We start from the raw sequence: 21,427 nt of genomic DNA on the forward strand, positions 1-21,427 counted from the left end.
ACAGCCAGGCACAACTGTCCCCATCCCGTAACCCAGCCCTGCCCTCCCTGCTCCAGCTAGCAGCACCCACACGAATGGAGCGGAGTCCTGGTGGCAGCAGAAGACACCTGCCTGACCCACGGCTGCTGGCCTAAGGCTGAGCTGTCCCCGTGCTCCCCTGTCCCCAGGGGTGCAGAGCGGGTCTCTTCCCCGCCGTGCGCTGGGTCACGTTGCAGGCAGTCACTGGAGAGGAGGTGCTGGCGCAGCCTGCCTGTGATGGAGACCTTGCCCGCACGATCTCTATCATTTCTTAGCCTAATATTTCCTTCTGACAGAGGCTTTTCCAGGTGACTGCACTGCTGATGCCGCCTGGGTAACAGCTGAGCTTTTTGCTGTTAAATGATGGCAAATCAGTCGAAGCTGAGGCTGGCTGCAGGCAGAGCCCTCCCGAGCTGTGCTGCATCAGGATTGCAGTGCCAGGGGCCGTGCTTGGCTGAGGGGTGCGAGGCACCCCTTGCCTGGTGTGTACCCCTGGCATCTGCCTCTGTTCTTGGGGGAACTGGGATTGAGGTACCTTCAGCCTCAGCCCCAGAAGTCTGTGCCTAGAAAAAGAGCCCTTGCACCCTGTGGGTGACTCCAGTTATTGTGGGGGCAGTCACAGAGCCATGGGGAAGGGGTCCCCCTACCATACTCGTGAGTCTGCAGGATGGGCTGCAGAACCCTTTTGCCTTGTCCCCAGCTCCATAGAGGGCACTGGGGAACAGGAGGAAGCTGGGCTGAGGGCAGCACTGGGGGACTATGGGAGGCCTTTCCCTTCACCTGGCTCCTGTGGCCTGACTTTTGGGTGCCATGCAGGCTGAGGATGAACCCTGTGCCCTCTGGTAGTGTGCTGAGTGGACGGGTCTCAGCCCTGAGGGGAGATGGAGGGATGGGGAAAGTGGCAGGAAGTAAGGGCTGAGAAAAGGCCAGAGCAATGTACAAATCCCTTTATTTTATTAGTTTGTCAAAGACTAGTTCGAGCAGGATGGTCACAGCATGACTGCGAAGCCCCGAGCTGCCCTCTGCCTCCCTGGAAGGGCTGGGCTGAGTGGCTGGGGGCTGTGGCGGAGGAAGCATGGGGGTAGGGAGGACAGGAGCACAGTACGGCAAGGGACGGGCCGGGGCGATGGCGTGCCCCCCTGTTGGGGCGCAAGCAGCAGCTCCTGGGATGTACCCGGGCAGCTTTGCCCATGGGAGCTGTGTGCCCAGCGCCGGGGGGGGGCAGCCCGGGACAGACTCTGCAGACCCCGGCCCCGTACTGGGTTTATTGCAACCCACGGGCACGGGGCTCTCGGCTCGGTGCTGCGGGCAGCCCCGGGGACTGCGGGGCTTTGGGGTTTGAGGCGTGAGCAGCGGACACGAGGACGCATGGAGCAACGGGGCGCACCCTGGCACACAGACACTAATGCGAGAACGGGGGCCAGCGGGGCCGAGACACGGACGAGCGAGCGGTGGGGACAGCGGGGACGGGGCAGGGGGACGAGGCAGGGGGTCCCTGCCCCGCACGCGCCTTTATACACGGTCGGCGGAGCGCGGCGCCTGCTCCTCCCGGTGCTGAAGTATTGCAGTCTAACTGATATGGCTTTAACTATGGGGCCAGAGATGCGGGAAGGGGGTCCCCTCCAACCCCCCGATGCTGCGGCACACCGGGCAGCCCCAGGGGACCCCCGTGCCCGGGGATCAGGGTTGGGGGAGCTGCGGGCAGGGCGCCTGGCTTTGTGCTTTGGGCTTGGCCCGGGGCAGGATGGGGCTGGGGATGGCAGTGCTGGGGACAAGGGCAGGCACACGGAGGCCTGCCCGGGCCCCCTGGCAGGTGGGTGAGGGGGGGATGTGGGCAGAAGGGCAGGGCTGAGGGCACGGGGAGCTGCCCCGGGGTCCGGTGGGGCCTGGGGTGCCCCCAGCCCGCTGCCAGGATACATCAGTGCATTTGGTCCCGGTTCGCCCTGTCCGGCCAGGGACTCTCCCCTTTGGCACGGCGTGGTCGGGGGGCCCTGCTTGGACAGGATGGGATGGTTTGGTCTGGTTGGGGGACGAGGGAGGGGCAGGAGATGGAGAGGGGATGCAGGGATCCCCCTGGGGCCAAGGGAACTGATGGAGGGGAGGGAGGGAGGAGGGCGCCCGTGCCCCAGAACCCCATGGCAGGGTCGGTGGTGCTGTTACTTCTTGAACATATCCTGCAGCGGGCCGGGCAGGTACTTGAGCACGGTGTCCAGGATGCTCTCCTCCTCCTCTTCCTCCTCGTCCCCACAGCCCGCCGGGATCGCTTTCTTGGGGCGCGTCAGGCTGCCCTCACACGGCTGCTCCAGCGCTGCCTTCTCCTCCGCCTCCTTCTCCTCCTTTTTCTTCAACCCATACTGTGGGACACAGACCCTGAGCGGGGCGGGCAGCACGCAGTGCCCGTGCTGTACCCTGTCACCTCTTACTCCCATCCCCCCAGCAGCACGGGGAGCTGCTTGCCCACCTTGTCACGGATCTGCTGCCGGACTTTCTCCCGCTCAGCCTCCATGCGGGCGTGCTTGGCTTTCCGCTCCTCCTCCTGCTGGCGCAGCGCTTCCTGCCTCTCCTCTTCCTTCTTCTGCGCATCGGGGTCCTTCTCCTCCTCGCCCCCCAGCATCTTGCCCATGTCCTTGGTGGCCCCTGCATAGCATGACACTCTCAGCCAGTGCCCAGGGGACCTCAGCTTCCACAAAGCCAAGCTGGGCAGGGAGCCAGCCTGCAAGTACAGCCCGGGGTCCCCTGATCCCCTGTGCCACCCGCGCCACAACCGGCTGTGCTTGGGCTCTGGGTGCTGCAGGGACGGGGAGTGCCGCGGGCTGCCAGCACTGCCCTACTTCAGCGTCAGCCGGGGGAGACGCTGGCAGCTCAAGCACTGGCACCCAGGGGACCTGCTGGGGAATCCCACACTACCGGGAGAGCTGGGATTCCCCCGCCAGGCGCTGCCGGCACCACCGACGGGAGCCCTGTAGGGCTCTGGCAGCCGTTCGTTCCCCCGCGGTGGCCCTCCCCGACTCCATGCTGGGTGTGTTGTCACCCCACAGTGTTGCTCCCGGTGGAGATGTTCCCCACTCACCGCCCAGTGCTTGCTTCATAACAAAGTCCATGGTGCCGGTGTGTGCGTGTGGCTATGCCAGTGCCCAGCGCTCATCCACTGCTGTCCGGGCTCTCCGACCACGGCCACCTGGGCACAGAGAGAGGGACGCGGTCGGGGACGCCAAGCCTGAGGTCCCCACTGCCCTGGCACACAGGGGCTCGGCTTCAGGTGGATTTCCCAGCCTGGTGCTGCCCGCCACAGGGTGGCACGGGCACAGGAGCATCGAGTACCACTGGAGAGGCACCCACATTGCCACCAGCACGTCCCCCTGCATAGTGGGGGCAGAGCCAGCCTGGGGAGCACAGCGTGACCCTGTGTGCATGTGCGTGTGTTGCGGTGCTTGGGCTCTGCGGGTGGGTGGAGAAGAGGCTGCCGGTGGGTCGGGACTGTTCTTTGGGGTTGCAGGCGTGCGTGTTTGTGAGCTCCATGCATGTTTGCACAGCTGTGCAGCTATGTGTGCACAGGAGGTGCATTCACAGAGCTGTGTATATGTCTGGCTATATGCATGTGTACAGATTCATGGGGTTGGAGCTGTGTGTGGCCACGCTGCGGGGGGGTTGCAGGCTGCTTGCAAGGTTTGTGCGTTTGAGTTTGTGGGTTCACAAGCTGTGTGTGCACGGGCTCGTGTGTATACAGGTGTGCGGGTTGTGTTTGCACGTTGGGTGCGTGTGTTTGCACACTGATGGGCTGCATGCTGGATGTGTGTACAGCACGGGGGTGTGTGTGCGCACTGCTTTGCAGCCTGTGCCGTGCGTGTGGGGGTGTTGCAGGCTGCTGGCACGCTGCGTGCGCGCGCGGGTGGGATTGCAGGCTGCGTGTGCACTGCGTGTGCATGTAGGAGTGCTCTGTGTGTGTGTGTGCGCGCCCTGCGTGCCCTGTGCGTGGGCGAGGGCTGTGCTGATGTTGCGTGTGCACTTTGCAGCGTGCGTGTGCCCACTGGGTGCCGCAGCCCCACGGATCTCCCCCAGCTCCCCGGGACTCCCGGCAATGGGGAGAGTCCCTCCAGCCGGGGGGGGCCGGGGAAGTTTGTTCCCTCCTGCGCCCGGGGGAGGGTGCGTAGGGGACACCGAGGACAGAAAGGGTATACGGAAAATGGGGGAAGCGGGACACGGGGTGGGGAGCGCGGGGGCACCGCGGGATGTTGGGGTGCACGGACACGGAGGACGCATTGAAGGAGAGAACGCGACATGCGGGGAACACCGCGGGTGCGGGAGCGCGGGGACACGGAGGACACGGGACGGGGGGGAGGACGCACCGCGGCCGCAGGGGACACGGGGACGCGGCACCGCCGGGGGAACGCGGGACCCCCCCTCCCGCCCACTCCTCCCCCGGTGAATGCGGTTCGCCCCGCCCGGTGCCGCAGCGGCGGCGCTGTCCCTTCAGCACCGGCACTCACCGGCTCCGCCGCCGCTCTCGGCCGCCGCCGCTCCGCCCGCCCCGCCCCGCCCCGCCCCGCCGCGGCCCGCCCTCCGCCCGCCCCCCGCCGCACGCGTGGGCCCGCCCGGGGCGACACCCCCAGCCCCGCTCCGCTCTCGGTCCCGGAAGAGGGGAAAAGAAGGGATTACGGGACCCCCCATCCACAGAGCGGGACGCCCCCGGGGAAACGCTGCCCCCGCCGGGACCCCCCGATCCCGTAGCGAAGGGATGGGGGGAGCAGCCCCCCGGCGTCTGTTAATGCTTCACCTCCGCAATCCGTGGCACAGCCAGGCACTTCCCAACCGCAGCCACCACGAGCAGCCCCCAGCCGTCCCTGCACCCCGCACCCAAAGGGGGTGACCCCTTCAGCACCGCGCACCTCCTCGGGGAGCCTCTGCACACCTGCCAGGCTTTAATGACCCCACCGTGACTAATTGCAGAGCTGTGGGGTGGTGTTGTGGGACTTCTCAAAGTCCCTGATACATCGCTGTGGGCTGTGCAGCCACACAGAGCTTCCAGTCCCACATTTGTAGGACTGACTCCCCAAGAGATGCTGGGGATGTGCAATGACCTTGTGGCCTCCGTACTCCTATGGCTGGGGCAGAGCTCAGGGTGTGCAGGTGCCAGAGCCACGTGAATGTCCCACCGCCCTGCAGAGCCAGTGCCCCATCCATCCAGCCCTGGGTTATCAGGAAGGGAACGAGCTCTTTGCAGATCAGTGGGACTCTGAGCCTGGCTGTGGGGACAGCTGGCGGTGAGCTGAGGCCCTGCAGTCCTGCAGGGATGCTCACGGCCATAGCCCCTCTGTGGGGCACACAGCGCTGGGGGAACCCCATGTCTGCCCTTCTGCTGCCATGCACAGCACAGCCTTGGCACAGGGAAAGCACTCCAGCACACAACCCTCCTGCTCACTGCTCCCTGCGCCTTCCACCTCTTCCCGCCCTGACCAACCGCACTGTTTTCCTCCATCATGGAAAAAATGCCCTCTGCCTCAGCACCTAACCCTGCTGTGAGTGCTGGGACAGGCCTTGGTCTGTCCATCCATCCGTCTGTCCGTCCTGCAGCACCCCGCTCCGCACGCTGACGTCAGCGCTCCCGGCAGCCGGGCGGTGGGCGGGCGGCACCGCTCCTATTGTATTAAAAATAATACAGCGGAGCACAAATTCATTACAGATAAGTGTGACAGCCAGGAGGAATTAACGAGCCCGTCTCTCAGCGCCTGACAAACGCCTCCTTTTGTTCCTGGGATGGGTCCTCGAGTCTTTCAATCTTTGGAGATGCTTCGGCTCATTGAGCGCGTCCTCCCCCCAGCAGTTCCCAGTGCGCCCAGGGACTGCTCCCAGTCGCAGCTCTGGGACTGCCCCCCAGCAGCGCCATGCCGTCGGGTTATTTACGCTCCCCCCGCCCCCATCTCTGCAGAAAAAACCGCTTGGCCCTCCGCGTCGCACTGAGGGATTAAAAGTGGTTAACTCCATTTGCAAAGGCTTTGTTACGTCGGTTTTCCCTCGGCTGCAACGCGAGGCGATGCGCAGCGTGCCGGCTCGGCGGCTTTTATCAGGTTGTCTTCTGGAGGTAATTGGGTTTTTCAGGAGCCTGTTTAAAATTCGTAACCCGGCCTCTTAAACAAAACAAAAACAGCGGCGGGGAACGGGGGAGAGGAGGCACAAAGCAGCGGCAGCTGCAGCTCTGCGGAGTGGTCCCGGCCCCCTCGGGGCTGGCACCTGGCAGAGACAAGGCCGGGGATAGGGACAGGACCACGCATGCTGCAGCATCGTGAGCTGACCTTCGTAGTGCAGCATCTGAGTGTGGTTTGGGGCACGCAGAGGGCAGGGACAGCCCTGCCAACCCGGTGATGACACATGGAGAGGGTCACAGGGTCACCACCACACCGTGCTCTTGTTCCCTGCTTTCCAGCCACAGACCCATCAGCATCAATATTGCAGAGCTGGCTGCATCACTATCGCAGCCCTTTGGCATTGCTATTGCAGGTCACTCAGGGGAGCACGAGGCACCCCCAGCCCGGCCCTGCCTGCTGCTGGGTGCTCCAGGTGCCACTGATTCCGTGCCACGGGGCACAGCGTGAGCTGCGAGTGGGTGGAGGGGAGATGCTGCAGCAGATGGTTGGCGGGGCCGATCGCGCATCGCATGCAATGAGGGACGTTCACATCCCCCGGGGGCCGCGTGCAGGAGCTGTGTGTGTGCTGGTGCTGGCTGTGGGCTGGGGCAGCAGTGGTCAAAGGAGCTGTGGGTGAGGAGGGGACTTAAGTCGCAGCCTCCAGCTGCTCCCAGCACAGTGTCCCAGGGGTGCAGCTGCTCTGCCTTCCTGAGCTGCCCTAAAAGGTGGCCTGTACAAGAGTGATGCGGGGGATGGATGTCCCCTGTGCTTGAGCTTTGCTTGCTGCCCTTCCCAGGGCTGACAGCCACCACAGCCCCATGGCTCTGCCACCTACAGCCCTGCCCGTGTCACGGACACCAGCACCCTCCTGGCCGTGCACTGCAGCAGCAGCTTTCAGAGCATTGTGCGGTCGCTGCCTCTGTGCTGTGCATGGCTAAGCAGCGGCACTGCAGCCCCTCGCTGCTCGTCCTGCATGGGCTGCATGTTAGTGGGCTGGGGGAGCAGCTGCCACTCACTGCAGTCTGGCAGCAGGTTTTACTTTGCTGCTTTCTGACTGCCGGGGCTTTACACCCAGCCCCTTCCCACCCCGCTCTGAATTCCATCTCCCCTATACAGCCTCTGTACATTCAGCCTCAGTGCTGCACCCGCACCGCTTCCTCCGGTTTGTACAGCATGCACATCCCAAGCACTGTGTATAAAGGCACACTTGCACCACGTCCGCCCCATCAATATTTATGGCAGGCACGCACACCGCACAGCTCTGCAGGGGCTGGCATGGAGCTGGGCGCAGTGCACCCGGCACCGTGCGGGCAACGGACAAAAACCCCCACGCAGCCCATATTCTCACCCCATCGCTCCTTGCCCCAGCAATTGCCTTTGGGGCAGCAGCCATCCCATGAACATCTTGATCTACCATCCCCGTGGCCCTGGCAGGAGCCATCCAGAGCCAACGTTGATGGTGGAAGAAGTCAGAGCTGTGTGGGGAGAAGATTCTCGGTGCCCCCCAAGCTCCTCTCCCAGGCTCAGTGCTGGGGTGGAAGCAGGGCATGTGCCAAGGAGGGTGAGCTTCTTCCCTCCCGGGAGGGCAACCCCACCATGGGAGAGCTCTGGGGTAGAGGTGCCCCATGGACCTCTGACAGCAGCAGAAGGCTGCATGTGGGGGACTCAGCGGCGGCAGGGGGGACATCTGGGTGGCTGCAGCATGGTGGGAGCAGGATGAGACCATGCTGGGAGCACTAGGAGTGGGGGACCCTGTGTTGAAGGGGGGCTAGGAGGGATGCTGCCATCTCCCCCTGCTGAAGCCGCCCCCAGCCCGCCTGCGCATGGGGTTTCCGCTGCAGTGTGACGCCGGATGGGCATGGTGCCACTCCAAGAGCTGCTGGGGCTGTGGCCAGAAAACCATTCTTGGCTGCTGCCAGTGGGGTTTGGCTCATACCTTGCCCATCTGGGGGCTTTCAGAGGGAGGGAAAAAAAAAAAAAAAAAGTGAAAAAAGGAAAAACAAACCGAAAAAACCTGCCCCTGCCTCCCTGCACCACCTGCAACATCACCGCCAGCTCCACGCCTCACATCCACCCAAACCGAGCCCTGCCAGAGCCACAGCCTACCTTGGTGTGCGCAGTGTCCGTGGCCTTCAGCACCTAAACCAGCGCTGTGAGGGGCTGCCGGGGGCGGGTGGGCATCGCAGGAGGGCGGGCCTGCAGAGACACCGATGGCAAAAGGGTCAGTGATGGGGGACCACCCCCCTAATGCACAGGGTGCTGGGGCAGAGGGCAAAAGAAAGTTATCACGCCGCCCCAGATACTGAGCTCTGAGGATGGGAGTGATGCACTAACTGAGCCAGCCCAGGGTGGGCAGGGAGGTGGCAGCGTTGGGGTCTGTGCCCCTCTTGGACTGAGGATATGGCTGCTGCTGTCCGAGCTGCAGACAGACACCCGGCAGTTTGGATGCCTTCATTAATTATTGAGAGGGCTCTCAACTCTTGGAGGGTTTTAAAAATTGGCATTAACTCTGCATTCCTCAGTTTTCAAGTGATGAGTTTCTTCTTCAGAGGACATAATGGCGAGTTAAAGTGAGCAGGCAAACAAAGCCCCGAACAAAGGCTGCAGTCTGAGAGATCCTCCTCTGGGAGCCCAACTTCAGCCTAACTTTGAAAAGCTTCTGCCTGGGGTTCTCCTCGTCCCTTTGCTGAATGTCCTTGGAGTGCCCCCATTGTGCTGGGGGGGCTCAGGGGATGCTCCTGGGGACGGGGCTGTGCAGAGAGCTGGGCATCATCTCCGAGTGATCTGTCCCCATGGTTCCACCCTGGTGTGTGCCATGAGTGCGACATGAGTGTGACATGGGCTGTGGGATGCAGGCAGTGGGTTCCTGGGGATGTCATAAATTTGTCCTAGCGCAGAGCCACCTCCTTTCCTGCACCCCAGGATGTGGGGGGGACTTGGCAAATTGTAGGCAAATAATGACCCAGGGGAGAGGGGGGGGAGACAGACTCAGAGAGAAAGTGCTGGGTTTGGGGACATAAAACCAGGCTTGGGGATGCAGTGCTGAATCTGGGTACGCAGCAGCAGGCAGTCAGCCCTTCACACTCCGGTGAGACCCCCATGGAGACCCCTGAAAGGCAGCTGTGTCTCTGGGAAGCACAGCACTGAGCGCTCAGCCTGGGAAGGGCTTGGCAGCAGCGTGAAGGTGACCTTTGCTGGGGACAAGCGCTGCCTCCTGCGGGATGTGGGAAGAGTCAGAGCCGGGTGGGATGGGATGCAGAGCACCAAGGCTGGGGGCAGCCGGGTTTTTGGGCAGCTCAGTCCCAGGGAGAGGAGCTGTGCTGGGACGGGATCAGTCCCTGCTGTGCCGGCTGTGTTCTGTGGTGCAGATCAGCTGCTGTTCTTTGCTGAAGCTCTGGAGCATGGTCAGAGCTGAGCACTGCCTGCATGGGGACGTGGGGAGATTCAATCCTGGGAGGGTATTGGGGGCCATACTGGCTGGGTCATCACAAGGCATTGATTTGGGGGCCAGATCGATGTGGCTGTCATTCATTTATTATTTATTTATTTATTTATTTATTTATTTATTGTCTGTCTTTTTAACAAGCAGAGCCAGCCAGGATCACAGAGCCATATTTTACCTGGACAGATGGGGACAGGCAGCAGCTCTGGCTGTCCATGAGTCTGTCTGTCCAGGCAGTCAGATGCCAACCACAGACAAGGCAGAGGTGAGGTAAAGGCAAGGAGGATGCTATCACATCAGGACAACCCTGGTTTGGGGCTGCAGTGTACTTGGAGCTGGAGGGGCTGCTTTTACCCAGCGCAGGATATGGCCACAATATGTGGGGCAGAAGTAGTGATGGAGATGAGATCACCTTCTGTTCACAGCACCCTACGATCATAGCCAGTCTTGTCCAGCCCCTGGGATGCCAGAGGGCAGCTTGGGGATGCATGGGATGGAGAACCTGTGTGACTTGCTTGGGGCTGGCAGCAGCCTCATGCCCAGGCACTGTGTGTTGAGGTGGGAAGGCACAGAGCCTCTGCACTTTGGGAAAATGCCTTCACAGCAGAGTTGGGGTAGCAGTGCACTCCCTACCCGCAGGGATGCAGAGGGCTGCATCTGAACCAAACCTTAGGCCCCCAAAAATCTCCTGTCTGTGGGCCGGGGCAGGGGTGGGTACCACTGCTGCAGGGCTGTGGTGATGGGTGATTCTGAGCATTGGATGGTTATTTTTGCAGGAGGTAGTGGCAACAGTTGGCCAGGGATTGGGCTGGCAGCAGGAGAGGGCATGTGCAGCATGGCGAGGTGACAGTGACTCCTGGGGAGTGCAACCTGGGCCACAGCCCAGAGAGCCCAGAGAGGTGTGTGGCTGGAGCTTCTGCAGGGCCAGGGCAGGTGGAAGGGAAAGCTCCTGGGATGGGCGAGTGGAGCACTCACGTGAGAGCGCGGCTGTTTACTCTGGCTGAGCAACCTGATTGCTCTCTATAAATACACCCGGCGAGTAAACACCAGGGAGGGAGCAGGAGCATTTAAACTCATGGTTGATGCTGGCAGAAGAACAAATGGGAAGGTCTGGCCAGGAACACACAGAGCTCCTGCCACCGGCTGTGCAGTCCTGTGCCTGGATGGGACAGCCTTGGGGACAGCTGGGTCTCCTCGGTGGGGATGGCACTGTGTCACCTGCTGCTGATCTGAGTGGGGCACACGGGTGCCCAGCAAAGGGTTCTCCACAGACAGAGGGTGGTATCCAACCTCTGCTGGGTCTCAGCTCATGTGCTAAAATCACGATGGGAAACTCAGTGCGGGTCCCCAAAGAGCTCCTGATGTGTGGCACCGGGCCTGGCAGGCTCTGCCTGCCAGTAGGCAGTGCTGAAACCCAGGGATGAGCCAAAGTGTGAAGCGCAGCCACCCTCCAGTGCTGCAAGGTGTTAATCGCTTTGTCTGGTTGGGGTCATTTCAATACTAATGTTCTCACGCAAGGCAATCGAAGAAGCAAACACTCAGCCCACAGCCAAGGGACATTTTTCTGTGCCAGTTTATCTCGGCTGAGCTCTCACATCTTCCCCAGCTTTGTAGAGAAGCCCAGAGCCATCAGCCCTGTTCGGAACGAAGGCGCCAGCTCTGCTCTGCTGCTCTGAATCACCACGCCGGTGCCTGGGGCAGCAGCTGCCCGGTCACGCTCCCGCCATGTGGGTGACACTGCCACAGCATATTGCCAGGCCTGGGTCACAGCAGACACCTACCCCATGTGCTGCTGGGGACACCGCAAGGAGAGGGGATGGAGCTCGGGGTGCTGGGACCCCCAGAGGGTCGATGCAGCAGGATGGCACCTCGGGAACATGCAACGGGGACAGCCCAAGAGGGGTTGGTGTAGCCGAGGAGAGCAGGATGGAGAGAAAGGTGGTGACGGGGAGGCATGGGAAGAGCCCGGCAGGGTACTGGGAGCTTCCCCCGGCAGAAGGCTGCAAGGAGCATCCTAGGGAACAAGCAGCGGAGGGAGCAGGTGGCCTCCTCTTCTTGCCCACGGCCCCGCTCTGCAGCCCCCCCTCCGCAGTACAGCCCTGGGGGGTGACACCCCGGCGGTGACAGCCCTTCCCTGCCACACACACCGCACGCGCGGCCCCTACCCAGGCGTGCGGGGCGCCGTGGGGGGGCACCCGGTGGGAGCAGCGCTCAGCCCGATCCTGCATCTGCATCTCGCACTCCGCATCCCACGCCTCGCATCCCGCACTCCGCATCCCGCTTCCCGCATGCCGCAGCCCCGCGGCCGCCGCCCCGTTACATAAGCCGGCGGCCCCGGGAGGCTCGGCGGGCCGGTCCCCGTGCCCGAACCGCCCGCCGGGCCCCGGCCCCCCCTCTCCGAGCTCTGCGGCACGGCGGGCCCGCCCCTGGCCCCGGCCCCGGCCCCGGCCCCGCTCCCGGCCCCGCACCCACCTGGTTCAGCGCGGCGCGGTGCGGTGCGGTGCGGCTCCGGTCCGCCCCGTCCGCCCCCGGCGTAGGGAAGAAGGAACCGCCGCCGGAAGGGAGGCGGGAGCCCTAGCGGTACGGGGGGGCCCGGTTCTGGCTCCCCCTCCGCCGCACGGCCTCCCGGGCGGGGCCGGCTCCGTGCCCGCCTCCGGCCCGCCCCATGCCCCGAACGGCAGCCCCCCGCTCCCGGCGATTCCCCCCCCGGTACCCGGTAATTGCTCCCGGTACCCAGCAATCGCCCCCGACAATTGCCCCCCAGTACGTAGTCATCCCCCCGGCAGTGCCTGCCTCTCCTTTCCTCCCATTACCCAGCCATGCCCCTGGTGCCCATTAATCTCCCCCAGCAGTCACCACCGCTACCCCCCGTGCCCCTCAGTACCCCCATTTCCTGTCCTTGATCCCCACCAGTTTCCCCCAGTATCTGCCCATCCCTCCTGATCCGCCCCTCCTACAGCAATTCCCCACTCAGTATCTACCCCCAACCAGGGCCCAGTACTTTGCTCCCCCAGACTCAGTGTGTCCCTTTCCCATGACTGCTGTCCCACACCATGGGGACAAAGCCCATTGTTGGCCATGAGGTTGTATGAGTGCCACGTGGGATATGGGGAAGTTGGGTATTGGGTGCACCATCCGACAGGCAAAGCACTGTGGGACCTCCAAAATCTGAGGTTGGATGGGCAGGGCAAGTGAAAGGGATGGGGACCAGGACCCTTGTCATTGTCTCAGCAATAGGCTCAGCCATTGGCACTGCTGAACTCCCTTTGGAAAATAGGTTCCCTCCTCTCTGCCCTGCAAGGGGCTAGGATGGACATGCGTTAATGCAGCACAGCTTCGTGAGGGTCTGATGCTCACATTTCCCTTCCCATGGCATCCTTCACTTCCTGGGCACAGCAGCATGGGGTCAGCCAGCCCCACTGCCTTGCGTGCCATGCTGCTTGTCACACAGCCGCCGCTTGTCACGGCCTTCATGCAGGGATGGTGCGGGCTGAAGCTGCTGATGAATAAATCAATCCCCCTCAGTGCTGAGGCTGCAAAACACGGCTGCAAACAGAGGAACAGCACTTGGGCCATGGGCCCAATGGCCAGGAAGGTACAGCTGCAAATCCCCCGTGTGGGCACTGCATCCCAAGCAGCTGAGTGGGCAGCTCTGATTGCTTTGGTGCCATGATTTATTTATCACAGCGCTCCATCAGCGGGCTCGCACGCTCTGCCCCACATTCTGCCCGGATTCTTCTGCCTGAGGATGGGAGGGATGGTGGGAAGAAGGACTGTGGGTGCTGTGGGTCCCTCTGCTTCTCCACCATGCCATGCTGTCATTGTCAGCCTGCTGTCACCCAGCTGCCACCGCTGTGCCAAGGAGCCCGCACCCCTCTGTGCGAGCGGAAGGATGGTGCTGTGCCGCTGACCTTTCCCCAGCTCTGAGAGCACTTTAAGGCTCAGCCAGGCTCCCGCTGCTTCCCCTGCACTGTGCCAGGAGCAGCATCATCCTGTGCCCAGCGCTGACGTGAGGACAGGAGGAGGTGCTGGGACACCTCTGTGTCACCCCACAGCCACACTCGCTGCTAGTGGCTCTGGCTTGCCTTTGTCCATCGCCTCCAGCTGCCTGCACCGGAGGAGATGGAGCTGCAGGGTGCGTTCTGCTGCCGTGCTGCTCATAAATAAACCCCGGTAATGAGTTGGGCTCTGGTGGATGGGCAGGTGGGGCAATAATCCCCCGATTAAGTGGACAAGGAAGGCAGTTAAGTGCAGAAAAACCACAAATAAACAATAATAAGAATAATTCAGGAGCAGGGAGGAGCTGGCAGCGGAGTCCCTTCGCCTTTCCCGGGCAGCATGCAGGGCCAAGAGCACTCTGGGAAGTGTAGTTCCACCTTCCCTGATGACATCCTCTGCTGGCAGGATGGAAATCTCAGCTTTTCTCTCAATTCCTGCCTTTGTACCCAGTCCGAGTGTCCCATGGATGCCAAGGCAGCTGTCCTAGGGATCGAGAGCAGGCAGGGAGCCGGGCTCCAGCTGGGTACCCCTGTGCATGGGGGTGAGCAGAGAGCCCCCAGGGAGCATCACTGCTCTCCGCCTCGGGATGGAAACATGGGCTTGGAGAGGAGGGAGCAGCACGGCATGGGCTGTGCACTGCAGGACTGTGCTGGGTGCTGGCGGGGTGCAACCTTTGTCCTTGTGCCCCAAGCAGAGGCAGAATCCCCAGAGAGCCCAAGCACCTCTCTAGCATTATTGATTGTGGCTGCATGCCATGCATGCATGCCTGATGCTGAGCTCACAGAGCAATCAATAGTCGTTTCTCTCCCCAGCCTTCACCCTGCTAATGGGAACAGATGCCCTTATTGTTTCCCGCCCAGGTGCTGGGGGCTCTCAGGTCACACTCATGGTCCAGGTGCTGGGGCAGCTGCACTTAGCCATAAGCAAACACTTTGGAGCAGAGGTCCTGCAGCTGCAGGAAATGTGCTCCTGTGGAAAGGTGCCACCCTCGGTGGGTGTGGGGGCAGGAGGGATGCTCAGCCATGGGTGCTGCAGCAGAGGAGGGACTCAGGACAGACACCACAATCCTCGTGTGACGTGTAAGTAAAGAAGCTGTTGAGTATTCTCTCCTCAAGCTGGGAGCGTGCAGCCGGGCCCTTATAGAGAGAGGCAAGGCAGATCCATCAGCGTTCCCGCTGGGCAGATGAGCAGCGGCAGTCACACGGCATTGCAGAGCGATGCCAGGGAGAAGGTGGCTGCCTGTCCTGACGCTGGGGAACGTCAGGTCCAGCCCCATGGTACAGGGTCCTGGTGCTGCTGTGATCCAGTTTCAGAAAGTGGGTGAGGAGACGCTGCCCTTCATGGCACGCTGCAGAAGATCGATGTGTTTTTGAAGTGAAATTCAGAGTTTTTACCCGGAAACAACGCGGGCGCCTGCTCCGAATGCTAAGCAGCTCCTTGGGAGGATGTCCCCCAGCACAAAGGGCAGTGCGGTGCTCAGCCTCCTCCCCCAGCCCCGCGCTAGGAGAGCCACAAACGCATCACGCACCAAGGCAGCCCTGCAGGGCCTCCTGCACAGTGAATGGAAGTGATTTTCACCTCCTTTCATCTGAAAAACCACCCGGGAGAACAGAAAACAACTCCCCAGCAGCAGAGAGGGGGGTGCACGCTCACAGCAGGTGACCCAGCTCTCACAGCTCGGCGCGGGGACGGGAGGGACCTGGCACAACAGTGCTGCTCCGTGCCACCGTGTGGGGATGTGCCACGAGGGCAGAAGTCGCTGAGACCGATGGTGGCTCCTTGGGAACCGCAGTAATCTCATTCCGGGAGCAAATCACATTCCCAGCAGCCAAGGACATGTTAGGTCTTAATAAAAATGGTAATTCCCGGCAGATTGATTTGGGAGCAGGGAGAGTGCTGCTTGCTTCCCATTGCTGATGCCCGGGGGTTGGAGGTGGTGCTGGGGTTGATGGGCAGGCATGGCACAGTGCTGGATTTTGGGGTTATGCAGCATAGTCCGGGGGTTTGTACAGCTGTTACAGAGCTCCCACTCCTTTCATCCTGCAAGACCCGGCTGCTGTGCCCTGCCCCGATGTGCACCCGAACGGCCACAAGGGTCAGAGCTGTTTGTTTGCAGTTTCCTAGGAGAGAAACCACGTTTAGGAAAAAAAAAAGAAAAAAAAAAAAAATTAATCACACACCTGAAAACAAAATCTGCCTGCTCAAGTGCACATCGGGGATAAATGGTGTGCTCCAAATTAGACAATTTACAGCTTGGGTAAGTAATGAGAAAACCCATCCTGGCGTGAAAGCAGAGTGGGAGAGTGACCTTGGCTCAGGGCTCCCTCCCTGCACCCCAGAGCCTGCATCTCTCCCACTGCACCTTCACTGCTGCTCCCTCAGAGCCCCACATCGGCTCAGCTCAGCTGGTTGGGGTGGTTCCTTCCCAGGGGCTTCCAGCAGGGATTTGGGGTGAGTTTTGGCTTCTTTGGAGCAGTGAGCTCCCTCGGGAGCAGATCTCAACCCAGAGATGGCAGAGAGGAGAAACAGACGGGAATAGGACAGATGGAGCGGGGAGTGGAGGGAAGGGACCCCAGCACAGAGGGGCACCCCACTGTGCCCCAGCCCCCCCAGCCCATGCTGGCCCTGCAGTCCTCCACTGTGCAGTGCGTGGGAGGGCTGGCAAGGAGTGGGCAGCTCTCCAAGCTTTCCAGCAAGAAGAAAATAATTTCTTTCCCTTATTTTTCTGGGTAGGGTGTCCCAGTGTATAATGCAATCACGGGGATTTAAAGGGGCTGAGCCCTGGTGACAGTGCTCCAGGCTGGGGCAGTGGGGATGATTGGGGTGGATGGATCTGCGCCACAGAGCTGAGCTCTGCTCTGCACATGGACTGCAGGCTGTGGGGCTGTGCAGTACCCACAGGGACTTTGGGGTCCCCTCCATCCCACACCCCAAAGCCTCAGCTGAGCAGCCAAAATGTGACTGTGCCAGTGGGGAACCAATCTCCCCCCAGCACAATTTCCACCTCTGCTGGGAGCCGCCTCGGAAACCAGCCAGCTAATGATGCGTGATGCGGCAGATGGGGGCCCTGATGCTATATGGATTAAGCATGCAGATGGATGTGTGGCATCACGGTGCATCTTGGCCTCCCCCCTTCCATCCCCACCACTCCTGTGATCCTTGGACCCCTGGCCTGAGTGAGGATGACGGGCGGGCAGATGGGATGCTCTGGGTTGTGTGCGGTTGCTGCACAGCACCATAGGTTTTGAAAGCTGTTGTGAGTCCTGAAATCTCAAACCTGAGACATCCAGAGAGGCTGCTCTGCATTAGCCCACTGCAGGAGTCCTGCAGCCCCCCTCAGAACTGCAGAGTCCCCCCTTCTCGACACGGGAAGGAAACTCCCTCCACCTGCAGCAATGTTCCCTCTGTCCCCGCTGCTGCGGCGCAGTGCAGCGCCGTTATCTCCAATGCCTGGGAGCGGGGAACGGATTAATATTCATCACCAGGGAGCGGAGCATATGGAATATGAATAATGCTAATTGTGCCTGTATAGATTTAGCGTAAGAAGCTTCCATGCATTAAGGAGGGAGGGAATTAGCCCTTCTCCAAAGCGTTGCGGGTTCATTTGCGGCGAAGGAACACCCGCCTGCCTGCGGATCTCGGGAAGTGATGGGGATGAAACTTCTGTCCCACGCCAAGTGCAGGGCTGGGGGATGTGTGGGTGGGCGCACACCCCTGCACAACACGAGCGATGGAACAAAGTCGGTCACTGCAGATGCAGAGGAGGAAAGGAGCTGCCTGCAGCTGTGCAGCCCTGCTGCTGTCTGTGGGCTGCTGCTGCCGGACCCCCACCTACCTGCACACAGCTCTCAGCCTTTGAGCCCCCCATGGGGCTGTGCTTTGGGGTCAGCAGAGTGCTGTGCACCCCTGGGGCTCACAGTTGCCTCTGTGCAAAGCAGAGCACAGCGTGGCTGGAGCTGGAGCAGTTGCAGCTAATGAGGCACCGGGGGTGAAAGGACTCCGTTTCTTCACCATCCATCCCTCCTGCCCGCCGGGGATGGTGCTCTGTGCCCTGTTTAATCGAATCAGCCCATGGCAGCCCGGCAGTTTTAATAAGGTCAAGAGGAGAAGGCTGATGTGTGCAGCCTGGCTGCGGGCTGGGTGCTGTGGGGATGGGGAAATGCGTGTCCCTCTTGCAGTGTCACTGTGGGCTGGCACCTTGAGCCACAAGTGGGGGCACGTTTGGGGGAGCTCAGGTGGGCACAGGTGTCCCAGGAGCTCATGGCTATCTATGGAACTTCTTCAGCCTCAGGATGGAAAATATCCGGGTGCTGCTTGTCCCCAGGATGTGCCCGGCGTCTGCAGCATCATGGGGAAGGGGGAATCACTGTGTGCATCTCTCCTACGCCACCAGTTGCAATCTTCCCATCCTTGACCACTGCCATCTCTCTCCGTTCCCTTCAGAATCACTGAGAATGTGGGATTCCTCTTCCTGCACTTTGATCTCTCCAATTTTCAGCTCATTCTGGCTGCCTTATAGGCACTAATCCCTCTGCAGGCATCGGAGAGAATCCACCTACACTTCATGCAGCAATCACTTAAGTCTTATTGTGTAAATAAAATCTCAAACACGAAATCCTTAATCCTTGATGGCTGAGCCTCCGATACCCATTCCTGCATGTCCTGCCTGACAGAGGGTGGAAGAGGGGAAGGCCGTGGCCGTGCTCACTCATATCCTTGATCGAGCATCCATGGATGCTTTTAACTCTAGGCTTTTCCTCTCTCCCCACTGGTCTGATCCCCTCCCTGCTCAGTTGCATTTGTTCAAGCTCGGGGGGGGGGGGATCAAGCCGGATGACATTTGGAGTCGGGGAATATTTCAAATGCAAATTTCCCCTTGATAAATCGTGGAATTTGCTCCCTCTTATGAAGAAAACCTTTTGGGAGCGCTGAGCACAGCGGCCGGCCCGTGCTGAACGCAGACCTCTGCTGGAGGGGGAGGGAAATCACTGCCTTTCATTCCTGCTGCCTCTTCTTCCCTCCGGTCCTCGCGCTCCTGGGCCAACACTTGTGAGATCACCGTCACTGTCACCAGGAGCGGGAGGCGGCTCAATTTCCCCCAACCACAGCTGGAGAGCAGTGAGGTAAGGGCTGTGGGGTCGGCAGGAAATCCTGCTGCTTTCTGGGTGCCAGGCAGGGAGGGGGGAATCACAGTGGCTGTTCCTATAAGGCCAGAATTGATGTTTTCCTCCCCGGCGATCAGGGTGCTGCTGGCATATTATTGTCTCTCTCTCTCCCAGCTCTGAAATTAAAGCTTTCACCACTTTTCTCACTGCAGTGTGTGAGAGAGAGATTTACACTTTGCTTTCCCTTTCGGAAATGGAGTGTGATTTTCTAGTGGCTGCAGACATGGGGCCTGTCCTGATGCATTGGGATGGGCTGGGGGGGAAGGAGCCTCTGGCTGCTCCTGGAGCTGCTAACTTCCCCCCTAAATAGGCAAATGAGAGCATCTCTAGGAAAAAAAAAAATTAAAGATCTCTGCCAGCCCCATCCAGAATGCAACACGCAGAGCACGTCTGATTTTGGGGATGGGAGGGTTTGGGGGGGGCAGAGATGCACAAAGCAACCTGGATACGGCAGGGAGAATCCCTTAGTAGGGAAAGCTTGCAGCTGTGGGGGATTTCTGGAACTGTGCATGGGTTAAAGGCACCCCCAGCACACGAGGGCTGCAGCAGAATGCCGGCCCCTTGCCTGCCCAGCAACAGTTTCACCAATGGGGAGAATAACAACAGGGGGAAGTTCAGCACTGTGCGATATCTCTGGAGCCTTCCCTGAGCCCCTGCACCGCGGGTATGGGGAAGGCTGGGGGCACTCTGCAAACAAAGACTCTCTGAGGAACATCCGGAGCCTCATAAATAAATGCCAGGAGAGGAGGAAAAAGGATTTGAATTTCAACTTTGATGCATAATGTGCTTTCTCTCGAAAAACAGCCTTCTTGGCAGGGACCAGGCAACTTCCCACTAAATCTCCTGGAGGAGCACATTGCCAGTCGCAGAGATAAAACCTCAATGAAACATCATTGCGTTACCAAACTCACCTCTCCCTCCCTGGACCTGTATGCCCCTCACTCCTGCCTGGGCCCTGGGGGTGCCTGGATTTCAGCAGCCCCATCTGAGCTGAGCACCAGGAGGGCCCTGGGGGGAAACCAGCCCCTTAATGAGGGGCCTAATCACCCAGGGAAGAGCAGTGGACTAAGCTCAACCTCGAAGCAGGCTGAGTGAGCGGAGCGGGCGCACAGCCCTCAGGGAGGGATGGTGGAGGGGGGCCGAGGGGACCTTTTTCCTTTTGAGCTATTTGCAGATCTATCAACGGCGAGAACAAAACCCCGCAGCTCCGTCGGAACGCCTGTCCCCGTTGTTCCCGAGGTGTCCCCGTGTGCCCTTGCTGCCATCCCCTGTGTGAGTCCCATCCTCCCACTCACAGAGGGTTCTATGATGACCATTAAAACCAGGGTGGGGGGTCTGCTGGTCAGGGCATGTGGGCTCTATGGGGTCCCCCCTCCCACTGAAGCTGCATGGTGAGCACAGCGGTGCAATGGGGCCATGCACAGAGCCTGCCTCTCCCCCAGGAATGAGGACAAATGACCCAAATGCAGCCTGGGGTCAGCACAGCCTGGGGACGTGCAGGAGATGGGGATCATTTATTGCACTGCAGTGCGATGTTAGGAGAGAAAGGGAGCCCTGTGCGATGGGCATTGCTGCTGCCACGGAGGGAGGGGACTTTGTGAGCTGCTGAGGGAGAAGGATTTCTCTGGCTTGGCTTGTTTTGCTGCAGAAAGGCGGTTTCAGTGCTGAGGGTAAAGGAAATGAGACAGAAAAACGCCTCCCATTAAGCAAAAAGGATGGAGAGCCCTGCGTAATGGTGCTGCTGCAGGGGCTGCGGGCGCTGGGTTTGCATCCACCCATCCTCACACCAATGCCTGCAGGGAGCAGCAGCACACACACCGTGTGCCATGTCCTGTTCCATCACCACCCCACAGACATGGGCAGCACCGCTGTGCCATCACATCACTCTGCCTGTGCGGTGTCACCCTGCATGGATCCAGCATTTGCTGGGTTGGTGATGGGCACGTGGTGTGGGGCTGCTGGCCCCCAGCCTGAGGACTGCCAGTGCCAGGGAATGCAGGGTCCTGGGCTGGGGACAGCTGTGCCATCCTCACTGAGGACATGGGGTGTCAGTGGCTGGCTGGATGGGCACATCTTCATCATGCAGCAGTGGTGTCATCGTGGTGCCTGGGGACACCAAACCCCTGGGACCTGGGCTAAGGGCAGACTTCTGGGAGGTGCTTTGGGGCGGGGGATGACATGGAACTTTGGGGACCGCCAGCATTGCTGCTCTGTGGGGCGGCAGGTGACCTGAATGGGGACGTGTTTCTGTCCTACTTGTGCCCTCTAGTGGCTCTGTCCCCTCTCCTGTCCCACAGCCATGTTCCCGGTGGTCCCACGGTACAGAGACCTGAGACCTCAGAGCCAGAACTGTTTGGTGGGTGACCTCCAATGCATTTTATTGAAGAAAACCAAATCTTGGGATTTCTAAAACAAAGTTTATCTCTCTCTCTTTTTTTTTTTTTTTTTTTGTCTGCTTGGGGCTGCTTGCTACCTTTCCATCTCCTCTGTGTTTAATCACATGAGAGCCCAAAACACCCCAACACTTTTTTTTTCCCCTTCTTCTACTGATGATTCTCTTTTATCTAAAAGAGATAAAACAGTCCTTTGCTACACTTCTGGGAGGGGAACACACCAGAGTGCCCTACAGCAGCTCCTACGTCCCCTCTCCATAGCCCCTTCTGTGCTTTTGGGTCCTACCC

The 21,427-nt window shown here is 60.5% G+C and overlaps 1 protein-coding gene across 2 annotated transcripts; it reads right to left on the reverse strand.

The window, feature by feature from the left end:
* Nucleotides 1-1,249: 1,249 nt before the first annotated feature.
* Nucleotides 1,250-12,203, reverse strand: CPLX2 (complexin 2). 2 transcript variants are annotated; one of them, XM_031598185.2, is made up of 5 exons: nucleotides 12,055-12,203; nucleotides 8,247-8,336; nucleotides 3,089-3,196; nucleotides 2,480-2,655; nucleotides 1,250-2,372 (listed from the first exon to the last, which is right to left on the reverse strand). In XM_031598185.2, exons 3-5 carry the CDS (start codon nucleotides 3,117-3,119, stop codon nucleotides 2,175-2,177), a joined length of 405 nt encoding a protein of 134 aa, XP_031454045.1. In that variant the 5' UTR covers nucleotides 3,120-3,196; nucleotides 8,247-8,336; nucleotides 12,055-12,203; the 3' UTR covers nucleotides 1,250-2,174. The 2 variants fall into 2 exon arrangements, with proteins under 2 accessions (XP_031454045.1, XP_090006983.1); XM_090150857.1 differs by lacking the exons at nucleotides 8,247-8,336; nucleotides 12,055-12,203 and adding an exon at nucleotides 4,506-4,559.
* Between the last annotated feature and the right edge of the window lie 9,224 nt (nucleotides 12,204-21,427).

The sequence above is a fragment of the Phasianus colchicus genome, chromosome 15, assembly GCF_987193195.1.
Source record: "Phasianus colchicus chromosome 15, bPhaCol1.hap1.1, whole genome shotgun sequence".
In the NCBI taxonomy this organism is placed as follows: Eukaryota; Metazoa; Chordata; class Aves; order Galliformes; family Phasianidae; genus Phasianus; species Phasianus colchicus.